Source organism: Sander lucioperca, chromosome 22 (genome assembly GCF_008315115.2).
Source record: "Sander lucioperca isolate FBNREF2018 chromosome 22, SLUC_FBN_1.2, whole genome shotgun sequence".
Taxonomy (NCBI): Eukaryota; Metazoa; Chordata; class Actinopteri; order Perciformes; family Percidae; genus Sander; species Sander lucioperca.
Genome location: NC_050194.1, coordinates 4937666 through 4950651, shown reverse-complemented (window position 1 = coordinate 4950651; position 12986 = coordinate 4937666). Strand labels below are relative to the sequence as shown.

Sequence of the window (12986 nt, the reverse complement as noted above, 5' to 3'; positions counted from 1 at the left end):
TCTGACTTTTCTTCCACGTTGTAGCGAGCTGCGACTGCTTTAAACTAGGGCTGCAGAATATATTGGTTTTTTTTAATCACTATCGCGATATCAACTTGCACAATAAACACATCGCTAAAGGCTGCGACATATCGCGAAAGTAAAATGTAACTTTCATTATGTTTTTAGTGCGCCTTTTATATTCAATTCAATGTTCAATTTGTTCAATAAAAGAATGTTGGAAATGATTGTTTTGTTGTTTTAAATCAACAATCTGTTGTATTTTAGTAGAATACTGAAAGCAGCAGAACTGACAACACTTTAATATCCGTTTATTTATCACAAGTGATATCGTTATCGCCATATTCAACAACTTATCGCATATTTTTCTCATATTGTGCAGCTCTACTTTACACCACCACAGACAGTAACAAGAATTACAGACGTCAGTTTTCTTGTGCTGGTGCTAGGGTTGTGTACCGAAACGCGGTGCTAATAGGGCACCGGTACTGACGTAAACGGTAGTAACGAGACCAAATAAGAACGAAAATTTCGGTGCCTCATTTCGGTGCCTGACTTTACACTACACTCGATAGCAGGTAAAGTTAGCCTACCTTTAGCTAGCAGCTGGATTAAACACAATTAAAAGTCAAAGATATTGTAAAATACCCTTTTCCTATCTGGTGGTTGTTTTTGTCGTTCAACAGCAATTTACTGGTGAAATAAGTTATTGTTATGAGTTATAGTTATTACATTATTATTAAATCTTTAATTTTGACCTTATGGTCTTAGCAATAAACAAGCCGTTCTTTGTCGCCGACTGTTTAGTACCCTTCTTTTTTCTTTCTTTTTTTAACTAAAAGTATCGGTTCAGGCACCGTTTCGGCACCGGCACCGTTTTAAAAGTATCGCTTTAGCACCGGTATAGAAAAAAACCCAAACGATACCCAACCCTAGCTGGTGCCCAGTTTCAGGAAAATAAGACCTGCTGTAAGATAAAATGCTTAATGAGAGAAAGAAATCAGAAGAGATGAGCTGATATTCTGCTGTACGTTGGTCCTGGAGAACTACAGCACAGGACGGATCTTCATGCTGATGGTCTTCAGGGAGAAGTTATGACCTTTCCAATGGTCCCAATCCATTCCAACTTCAACGAGAGTGGTGTTAACCCCCCACTGATAAACGCCGTTCGGATTTGTATCGTGACAGTCGTGGTACCAGAACGCCCCCAGGTGTGAACTGGCACAGTTCTCTTCAGAGATATCCTGGTCTTTGTCAAAGGTGGAGAACTTCATTCCGTTGTGATAACTCAGGGAGTCTCCTACAGAAACAGTGTTTGTCAAAAAGTATATGAGACTATTTGTGATGCCCATAAATTAATAAATACTATATATGGATGATAGAAAAAACATCAACACACTCACCTGCCCCTCCATTAATGAATCCAGACACACTCAGCACAAATCCGTCACCTGCACCGACGGAGAATGAAGTGTACCGAGCGAACGCTTTATTCCCCTCAAAGTCCTCCATGTCGACCAGCAGCTCAATTGTTTTGTTCTTTGTCAGGTAGTGGATGTTGTCAAGACCTGCACATACACACACACAGATTCTCGGTATGTGGCTGTTTGACAGAACACACATTTTGTTTCAAGAGAAGCTGGAGACAGCAAAAAAAAACACAGCTGGCTAAAACTATTTAAAAATGGCGGGTTTGTTCAGGACACCCCCGTCTGTCACTAGCAATGATGACACAGTGATTAGTGACGATTCTCTCCGACCAATCAGTAGTCTGCAGGTTTCCACGTCACTTTTTGGTATCGCCTCAGCTCACTTGGAACCTCGGCGGAGGTGATACTAAAAAAAGTACCTGTTGGCAGGTACCAGGGACTTTGTTTCATAATGGAAAACCAAAAAATGCGAGTAGAGTCGAGGCGAGTAGAGCAGGTACCATGTAATGGAAAAACGCCATTATACGTGTGTGCAAATTAGTACCAGTTTAATATCTTGTACAGATGTGTAGTAAATTCAGGAAGATAACTAACTGATCTAAGAACTAAAGATTTTTGGTGAAAGTTCCATTTCGGGAGTTACACAACAGAATTTAACGTGTGAACTTAATGAACAGTTACTTCTATGAAGTCATGACTTAGTTTGGTTTCATTTCTCACCGAGCCAGTACTCTCCAGCAGCACTACCAAAGCCGGCCTTGTATTGATCCCAGCCCCTGTAGAAGTTCACCGTGCCGTCCATCCTCCTCTGGAACACCTGGGGTGACGGGATGGGGGGTTAACTAGCTAAACACACAAGATATCTGACAGCTCATGTTTCCAGACAACAAGGTTTTTACTAGAATGTGATTTATTGTGAAGGTCCAACAGGTTGACTGAATACTCACCGTCCACCGTCCTCCTTCTGAAGCCATGTCACAGTACACCTACACACAAACACATTCATCAGTAAATGTGATAATTTAGTGGTTTAAATTTGTACATTAAGTTTACACTAATGGCCACACTGAATCTGTGGATGTAGAATTTTCAGCAGAATTCACAGAAATTCAAATAAATCTCAAAAACACGAATTACTGTGCCTACACCTAACCAATACAACTAATGAAGCCAACAAATACTAGCCGATCAGATGCTGAGTAGGGCAGGACATTCCTTTGCCATCCTAGGAAACGCATGTTTGCATCCTGGGTACTAGGGCTGTGTAATTAATCGAAAATTCGATATTGGTCACACACTGTAATCTTGCCCAACCAATCATTTTTATAGCAAAATAACTAATAAAAATACGTATTAGACAACTGAACACAAACATCAGAGAATCAATAATCAAATGTATGCCGATGGTGCAGTAATCTTTACAAAAGACATCCAAGAAGCAAATTCTTACATCTGCAATTACCCATGTTCAGGATTGGCTTACTAAATCAGGTGTTTCATAGTATACCAAAAAAATCTTTGTAAATCTGTGTGTATGATGTTTACAAAACAACCAGTAGAGGTGACACGTAGAGGGGAGGAGCTTGACATTGTAATTGCGTTCAAGTATCTTGGTCACATTGGACTCTATATTAACCTTTAAAGGGATGACAGAATGATTATATAGGGTATTTCACACTGTTCCTTAAGGTCTCCTAATAGGGTATGTAACATTGGTTGGGCTGAAAATGGCCCAAATGCTTTTCTGTGGGCCACTAACTACCTTGTGAAAATGGCTCTATTTTGAACAAGAGCTTTTCTTTCAAATATATTATGCTTATGAATATTTCGATGAGCTGCGCGCTGATTGGTTGAGCGACCCACATACAAATACATTGGAGAGAGTAGTGGAGTAGTTATACATTGTTTGTCTGCTATTTCGTTATTAAATTCACTTCTGAGACTTTTATGCGAGAAATCAACTATATAAAGCTCAAATATGGGCCGTTTTACGAAAATTGATGGCTAATTGCAAATTTGGTAAGGACTTCAGGAACTCCACACAGTCTGACGAGCCCAGGGCAAAGTCACCGTTTCTGGATTAGTGGATACCGGGGCTCGGGGGTCCGCGGAGCTTGCTGGCTGTCGGCATAACTAGAGTATATTTACAGTTAGAATTTCATCACGCCACTTATATTACAGCTACCCCAAGGTCTTACAAAACTAACAATTGTGTCCGATTTCAATTTAATGCATTTTTGTGAATATGAGAGGTTTCGGTAGCTGCTAGTGTCCCTTCAATCCTATGGTTAAAGATCGCGGCTAGTTAGCTAGCTACACTTTCAGCATAACTAGAGTATATTTACAGTTTGAATTTCGTCACACCACTTATATTACAGGTACCCCAAGGTCTTACAAAGCTAACAATTGTGTCCGATTTCAATTTAATGCATTTTTGTGAATATGAGGGGTTTCGTTAGCTGCTAGTGTCTCTTCAATCCAATGGGTAAAGATAGCGGCTAGCTAGCTACACTTTCGGCATACTATAGTATATTTACACTTTGAATTTCGTCACGGCATGTATATCACAGCTACCAAAAGGTCTTACAAAGCTTAGCTAACACTTGTCTGATTTCAATTTAATGCATTTTTGTGAATTTCAGAGGTCTCGTTAGGAGGAGGCTAGCTAGCTCTCATTGATGGACTCCAGCTCACCGCGGGCTCTATCAATGAGACTCGCGGACAAGAGGCGTTTATTTCCCCAATCGTTTGTTTAAATAACTCAACACACATATCCATTATAAGATTAACTGGAACCTGTGGAAAGAGATTGCGGGCGTAACAAGCTCGCTGACCGCGCTCTCAGTCACACACTGGCCATTTAGCAGGAAGAGGGGAGCTGCAGGCCCTGGACCTCTGTCAGGGCAGCGGCATTTGGTAGTCCAGTAACCCAAAAAGGGTGACTTTGCGTGGGTATTGAGCACAGCGGGCTGCCGGCCATGACGGAGCTCCATCTTTCTCACAGCAGGCCGGGGTCTGTAAAGGAGGACAGGCCGGGTGGCGATGTAGCAACCCAGGCAGCACCGGCCGCTGAACTCCGACACACAGTCTGACAAAATTTGCAATTAGCCATCAATTTTCGTAAAACAGCCCATATTTGAGCTTTACATAGTTGATTTCTCGATAAAAAAGTCTCAGAATTGAATTTTGTAATGGAATAGCAGAGATCTGCACGACCTAGATTCAGAAGACTACCTGATCTCAGGTCAGTTGTGTAGCCTATGTAAATGTTGGGGCGTGACAAAGACTAGAGCCAAATGTTGCCCGTTTTCAGAGGCAGTTTCAAATTGTGAGATTTGCAGAGGAAAGCGGTGTCAATGGGATTTTGAGGGTCTATGTATGTCCTATTTACCCTCCAAACTGTCATTATTCAACTATGACAAGGTAAAATCGGGTTTGCATTCTATCACCCCTTTAAAGTCACCTGAAGAAAGGTTTCAAATAAGCTTGTTTTATGTACAAGGCTCTGTATGGGCTTGCCCCATGTCCTTTATATTAATTCAATAAAAAGATTGCTGACAGCAGCATTGGCACCAGGGTGCACCACCTTTGGACAAACTGTGCTGTCTGTATAAGGGCAGTAAGTATTGGAATCTACCACGTGCAATAAGGCACTTTAAGTATTCCACTTTTAAGACTCATCTCAAACAATGGTTAAAAGTCAGGGCTGGTAACATTTTCCAATATACACATTTTTATATATTGTTTAAAATGATCTTTACACCCTGACAACCCGGAAGTGTACCTTGACAGCAGACCTCTTTCCAGCAGGATAGATGGTGTACACTCCACTGGGTTTGGTTCTGTCTTGCTGATAGATGGCACTGCAGTCCACCGGTCGGAGGAGCTGCTGGCAGCTGGCCAACAGTGGAGCCAGCAGGAGGAGGAAGACTGAAACCAGCTGGAACAGAAGAGATGTCATTTTGACTAAGGTTTGAATCCTACAAAGTGTTTTAACAGTTTGGCCTCTAGCTTCATGACAATGTTGACAAAGTCAGCTCTTATAGACAGAAAGGTGGGGCTAATTAACAAAAATGATATGCGTGGGTTGTCCCTGTAGTAATCTGGATCAACGGAAGTACATTTTCAGGATAAAGCCTGACGTCAGGCACCTTTCCGTTCTATGTATGTTGCGTTCTGAAAATCCCTTCGCTACAAGAAACAACAACAACCTTTGAGCTAGCAAGCTTTTTTTCCAGCTTACCAGAGTATATTAACTGTAATAACACCACCTTTTCAAGTAGACTTGGGCATGGATGTGTTCACACTTATCAAACAAACTGGACTTTAGGTGAGGCGGGTATGGCTGCAGCCTGGAGCGTCCCATGTCAAGCCGTCCCGTCTCATGCCGTCTCGTCTCATGCCGAGGCGTGTCCAACGGTAAGTTCAGAGGGTCAAAAATACGAAATCGAATTATTTTCCAGATGGAGATACGGGTAAGTTCATGGGCGTCAGTTTGGTTTGAAATGTGTTGGTGACAGAGACGCAAATTTGGAAGTACATTTCCAGAAGTGCTGGGTACAATGACGCATTAATTTTTTTTTTCTCTTTCGAGCAGGTCATGTTTGAAAGACGCTGTCCTGTAGCTAATGAATAAAAACGTGGTTTAATGTACGTAAACAATGATCAATGATTACCAAATGTCTCTCTCATATTGCTCCTCATAACCACTGAAAACTGTCAAAAAATCCAACCCAAAGTGCAATTATTATGGACGTTATCTGACATCTGACGCGTTTCTGCTTCACATTTTCAGCAGGGCAGCGGAGCCGCTGTGGGTTGACTCCCCACGGTTCTCATGGGCTTTATAAGTCATAATGTGAAAAAGCTTAACGTGGTTTAATGTACCTAAACAACGATCAATCATCACCACATTTCTGGTTAGATTTGATTTTTTGACAGTTTTCAGTGGTTATGAGCAATATGAGAGAGACATTTGGTAATCATTGATCATTGTTTAGGTACAAGCTTTTTCCTCGCCATAGGCACCAATGAAGAAGAAAATGTTAATGTGAGAACTTAATCGTTGGATTTCGGTTTAGTTCTTTTGACAGGCTTAAGTGTTCATTATAAGATGTGGTCAGGAGAAATTTGGTGATGATTGATCGTTGTTTAGGTACATTAAACCACGTTAAGCTTTTTCACGTTAAGCAGAATGTCCCGAGAGAGAGAGAGAGAGAGAGAGAGAGAGAGAGAGAGAGAGAGAGAGAGAGAGAGAGAGAGAGAGATTTTTTTTTGCATCTGTCGCTCAAGAATTATATGTGTTATGGACTTTTTTGGAGGTTTTCAAAAAAAAGTGGTGGGTACAAAATGACTCATGATGAAATCTGGTAGGTACGCGCCCCCACTGTCCCCACACCGAAATCGACGCCTATGGCACGTTTGTTGCAATCAATTGAAAAACGTTTAAACTGTTAAAGTAACAATTTTAGCCATACATATAGTTTGCTGATTTCTGGATGTTATTGTTGTGTCCCTGATGTTAACGTACATTTGATGAAACCTGCATCAGCATTGGTTGACATTTGTTAGCGAATATTATAACTCTATACCTAGAGCAATTTATGGTTGCAGACAAATATGGTTTCTTTGTGTGATTTTCCTTAAGGTACACTCAGTGTCTTTAAAAAAATAAAGTATTAAAGTAGTAAACGCCAGCTTTTTAAAAAAAGTAGTAAACGCCAGCTTTTATTTTGAAAAGTAGAAGCTCGGTGACGGCACCAGACGGGACGGCATGAGACAGGACGGCATGAGATGGGACGCTCCAGGCTGCAGCCATACAGTCTTGCTTTAGGTTCAACTTTTGGGATCCAGGTATTTCCACCATAAATTGGTGCATAAAAGTGTATCAGAATGCAGGAAATGAAGTCTTCGATGCTGAACATGTCCTTGGGGGAGGGCCCCCAGACCCTCCACTTTGATATGTCCCCCCTCGAAAGGCCCATTCAGAGCAAAAACACAACAAATTTGGTACAGTATACCCACTACAACAAATTAGACTAAACAACTGCCTGTAACAGAAATCTAATCTACTGATATCAAGCTTCTTTACAGTTTCAAAGAACTTTGAGATTTGTAAAATATCAGTTCACAAACTTACCTTCATTGTCAGAATTCTGCTGAAATGAATCAACTGCTGATGTAGATCTGTCTGATGCTCTGAAAACACAATAACAATAAATAAAAAATGTTCAGTCAGAAAACTCACAGACAAAAGATTTTTATGTGAATGATAAGTCTTTCTATAGTAGTTCTTTGTGTTGGCGTTCTAAACTCTGGTGGATTTGTGAGGACTATGGTTAACTGCTCCTCAGATCTCTGCAGGGTAAATCCAGACAGCTAGCTAGACTATCTGTCCAATCTGAGTTTTCTGTTGCACGACTAAAACTACTTTTGAACGTACACGTTCCAGCAAAACAAGTTCCTTCCCGAGACTATTTGCAGTGACACTGGGGCTCAGTGTGGCGCCTAGACAAGACGATTGCATTGGTTTAAAGAAATTCCAATAAACTAGAGCACGTTTTTCTCGCATGCCGGAATGCTGTGTGGACTAGCCAGACCCTCCTCCTTCGCTGCGAAAACAAAGTGTTTTAATCCGAATCCGAATAACGATAAAAGGACAGCTTTTTCTTTTTTGATTCTAACACCAAAAACAGCTTTTCCGTTTTGAAACAAATAACAAATATATATGTTTTTCATTTACTAATTACAAATGCATTACAGATTATCCAATGATACCCAGGCCGTTGGTGTTCTGGCCTTGCTGCTTCCCTTAAAAAATACACTAAGATCACAACGACAGAGATGAGATTTTAGTGTTCAATTATTTGTTGTAGTTCAGCTTAAAAATAGGACAGTTCTACTTCATCATTCTTCAATAACAGCGAAAGTCAAAGAAGACTGTTATTGGGGAGTGACAATGACACCAGAGGTTGTATACAATCAGTATAGCAAATACACAATCTGTTGACATTAATACAGCCTTAGCTTGGTGATATTGATGGCCAAAATGTCTTTAGTTAGGTGTTTAAGTGTCTTTAGAACATAAAAAGTACATGAGTACATAAAAAAAAAAAAAAAAAAAATCACAAATCAATATTCATTTAAAGTAAAGTTAATGTCTCCTGGTTGGATGCTTACCTGTCTTAACTTACCGGCACGTCGAACTGAAGAGATTTTTGTGGCTTCAGAGGAATACAAGCTGATTATATCTGCAGAAGGCACTGTGATGTCACACCAATCCAACCAATCACAAACCAGGCGGTGGCACCGGTGGGGGTTTAGTCTGCCCCAACGTTGTCCGTTCAACTCTTTCCACATACGTATATTATGTTTTATCTTTTGCTTTTGTCCTGCTGAATGTCCAATTCTATTGCATACCGTATCCTGTCATTTAATCGTGGTAAAAAAATTCTGACGATGAGTTCAATTACCTGCAAACAGTGACAGTGAAGATTTCATTCTCCCCTCCCCCTGTAGTGTTCATTCTGTCTGAATCAATATACACTTTGCAAGTGTAGTGGTGTATCAACCTACCCTAGTTTAAGGCCCTGTCTTTCTAACACGGTTAAAAGTTTCAACAATTGTCGTCCACCACGTGCATGTGTAGACTGGATGTGGTCAGAAACGTTTTTTACTTGCACGTAGTTTTAATCTGTGCAGTCTCCACTCAGCTGTCTCTCACGGCATAACAGCAACTTCAACTGAATTGTTTTTTACTCTTCAAGTCTTTTTTTCTGCTTACTGGATGCACAGCAGCTCTGTCCACCATGTGTCTAGCAACAGCCCACACTTCCCATCATGCAGCATGCTGGACTGCCTATTGGGTGAACATTGTCTTTATACGTTCCGAAATGCCAATTACTTTTTGTTAGTGGTAGTTTGTAAAGTGTCTGTTCAGAACATGGTGGTTTATGTTGGTAATTGTTGGGCTTGTTTATAGTTTTAACCATTAGTCGGGTGGCTGTTAACATTTCTTCAGGACAGTTTTTTATACCGACTGCGTAACTACCCCCCTTCTGAAATGAATCAGGCGACCTAGTAAACCCAAAGTCTCATGACTACGTGATACATGTACCCTAGATAGGGTGGACATTGTTTGAAAACAGGAAAAGTATTGTGTTTCTTTTGTATCAGAAATGAAGAGTGTTAATTTTACCTCAGGTAAGTACCAGAGGCAATTTGATAATCCAACTCTGACAATGAGGAACGAGACAAAAATCTCTTACAGTATTGTCAGACTTTTAAGGCTCCGAAAATGGTACTCAAGACAAAGGTTAGTTTGTAATATGCACACCAGTGGGAAGCAGGTCTCTCTCTTTATACCTTGGCTTGATTCTCCCCTTCTGGTTTGTGTTTTGCATGCCTTTGTTCTCAAGACAAAGGGCTCACCTGCCAGAGATGAGAACAGTCTGATGACATCCAGGTGGGTAATCTGTAAGCTCTTCTTATACTTGTTGACTGCTGTCTTTGCTCTCATTACCAATTTTAGTTGTTATTGTTACGTTTAGGGAAATGGCAGACCCAGACAGCAGGGCAGTGGTGAGCTTGAGGATTTAATAAAATAAAAAAGCGATACAACAAAAGAAGTCCTGAAGACAGCAGGCAAAAATAGTTCCAAAACGTTGAGGAAACCAAAAGACCAGGCATTCAAAAAACTGGAACACCGAGACAAAGGGGGTGTAGACTTACATACACTGACACACAATACAACAATCTGACAACAGACAAAGACAACACAGAGACTAAATACACAAGGTAACGAGGTGAAACAAGGGACAGGTGACACGAGGGCTCAGGAACAGGAGAAACACATCAGAGTGGGACAGACAATCACAAAGGCTGGAAAACACAAGACAGGAAGTAAAACAAGACATGACATATTAGAAATCAGACTACTAAATAAAACAGGAAACTGAAGCAAAAAACATACACAACCATGACAGTTATTTTAAATTGTATTTTATAATTTTTAACTGTCTAATGTATTTTTTCTTCCTAGCCCTCCTTCCCGTCCCCTAAGTGGCTTTGTCGCTTGTCAGGCCGCCATGTAAATAAGAACTTGTTCTTAATGACTTGCCTATAAAATAAAAAAGCAGGCCTGCCTTGTTGCCTTGGCTGTGACTTTAAGTTGTCTTGTGAAAACTCACCGTCCTCCTTCTGAGTCCATGTCACAGTACACCTACACACAAACACACAACCATTAGCAAATGTGATCCAGCTGCAAATACTTCATACAATATATTCAAACATGCTGCAACAAGTACTATAAATACTACTACAAATACAACTACTTGTATCTGTTGTATCAGAACATCAGAACTTGTAACTGTGTTTATTGTCAGAGATGATCTCACTGTCTTCACATTTTTATTATGTAAAGGTCAACCTGTGTCCCAGAGAGGATGAAGTGTACCTGGACAGCAGACGTGGCTCCGATGGGATAGATGGTGTACACTTTATTGGTTCGCGTGGTTACATTTTAATAGATGTCGCCACAGTCCACTGGCAGGACAGTCTGCTGGCAGCTGGTCAACAGTTTAATTTAATTTAACCTAGTTTAATTGTGTGATGTCAACTGAGGTGAGAAGAGTAGTAGAACACTGTACTCAAGTAAACGTTACTGCGTTACATTTCAAAAGGGAAGGTGGGGTTGGGTTTGATGATATATTTTATTACTAATAAATAAAAATAAAAAACATTTAGGCTACACAATGAATTGCAATTTATACACACGTGGAACAACATCAGCTGCAAGACCACTTATGTCCACTTCAACAGTAAATTACTATGAAGGGCCGTTTAGGCCATATATCAAAAATGCATGCACGTACACCATTTTACACACACACACACACACACACACACACAGACAGACAGACAGACAGACAGACAGACACACTTTATATTACATTACAAGTTGTGATGGACTAAAGAGAAGCAGCAGCTTGTTTCCTCTGAAGCCACGAAGACTTTTTAGCTCGACCTGCAGCTGAGTTCACAGGCATTACACGTGTCTGATAAATCAGCTGGGTGCAGCAAAAATGTTGAGCTGAAGTCAACTGTATTACCATAAAGTTTTATTAACGTTATGGTAATTGTGTGTCATACAGTTCTCTTACAGTATTGTCAGACTTTTAAGGCTCAGAAAATGGTACTCTTTTGCATGCCTTTGTTCTCAAGACAAAGGACTCACCTGCCAGAGATGAGAACAGTCTGATGACATCCAGGTGGGTAATCTGTAAGCTCTTCTTATACTTGTTGACTGCTGTCTTTGCTCTCATTACCAATTTTAGTTGTTATTGTTACGTTTAGGGAAATGGCAGACCCAGAAATGCAGAGACAGCAGGGCAGTGGTGAGCTTGAGGATTTAATAAAATAAAAAAGCGATACAACAAAAGAAGTCCTGAAGACAGCAGGCAAAAATAGTTCCAAAACGTTGAGGAAGCCAAAAGACCAGGCATTCAAAAAACTGGAACACCGAGACAAAGGGGGTGTAGACTTACATACACTGACACACAATTTATTAATTGTGTGTCATACAGTTGTTATATGAGAACGGCAACACAGTGGAGTGAAAGGGGCATGATTTCAGGATTTATCCTGAAAATGTACTTCTGTTGATCCGGACTACTACAGGTATAGTCTCGCATTGCCAGACCTTCCTCCACAGCGCTGCGCAGGAAGGTCTGACTAGTCCACACAGCATTCCTGGATGGGAGAAAAACCTGCTCTGGTTTATCGGCATTTCTTTAAACCAATCGCCGTCTTGGGCGGTGCTAAGCGCCGGACGGAGCCACGGTGCCTCTGCTAAATAGTCTCAGGAAGGAACTTGTTTTGGTGGAACATGTGGACGTTCAAAAGTAGTTTTAGTCGTGCAACAGAAAACTCAGATTGGACAGATAGTCTAGCTAGCTGTCTGGATTTACCCTGCAGAGATCTGAGGAGCAGTTAACCATAGTCCTCACAAATCCACCAGAGGTTAGAACACCAACACATAGACAGAGGAAGGAAACGGACATCCGGCTTTCTGGCAGCATCGGAGCAATCCCGGATGTGGAGCATTGACGATATAGACTAACTGAACAACAATGCAGATTTCAGTGCCTCTTAACTTCTTGCGCTGCCTTCTGAAACAGAAACACACAAGACTACAGCTCGCAACGTTAGCCTCCGTTTTAAATCATATGCATCGTTTTAGTGCCAGTATCTGAATAAAACCCAAACGACCAGCCTCATCAACAAGGCCCCGGACCCTGACTGACAGTGACTTAACACCCCTCCCCCACATCCTGCCTATTGCACATACTATATATTTCTTTACCCATTCAGCCTCCTTTCTCTCATACTAAACAGCTATTTTGTATATATTTGTTTTCTGTTTCTGTATTTATTTCTTATTAATAGTGCTGCCAAACGATTGAAATATTGATTTGCAATTAATCGCACATTTTTATCTATTCTAAATGTCCCTTGATTTCTTTTTGTCTCATTATTTTTTCTCATTTTAATGCTCTT

General features: G+C 40.7%; 1 protein-coding gene across 1 annotated transcript; it reads right to left on the bottom strand.

Moving 5' to 3' along the window:
• Positions 1–937: 937 nt before the first annotated feature.
• On the bottom strand, positions 938–5391 carry LOC116058526 (microfibril-associated glycoprotein 4-like). Its single transcript, XM_031311367.1, has 5 exons — positions 5215–5391; positions 2378–2416; positions 2151–2247; positions 1404–1568; positions 938–1300 (listed from the first exon to the last, which is right to left on the bottom strand). The coding sequence occupies exons 1-5, from the start codon at positions 5389–5391 to the stop codon at positions 1047–1049; spliced, it is 732 nt and encodes a 243-aa protein (XP_031167227.1). The 3' UTR covers positions 938–1046.
• Positions 5392–12986: the final 7595 nt, after the last annotated feature.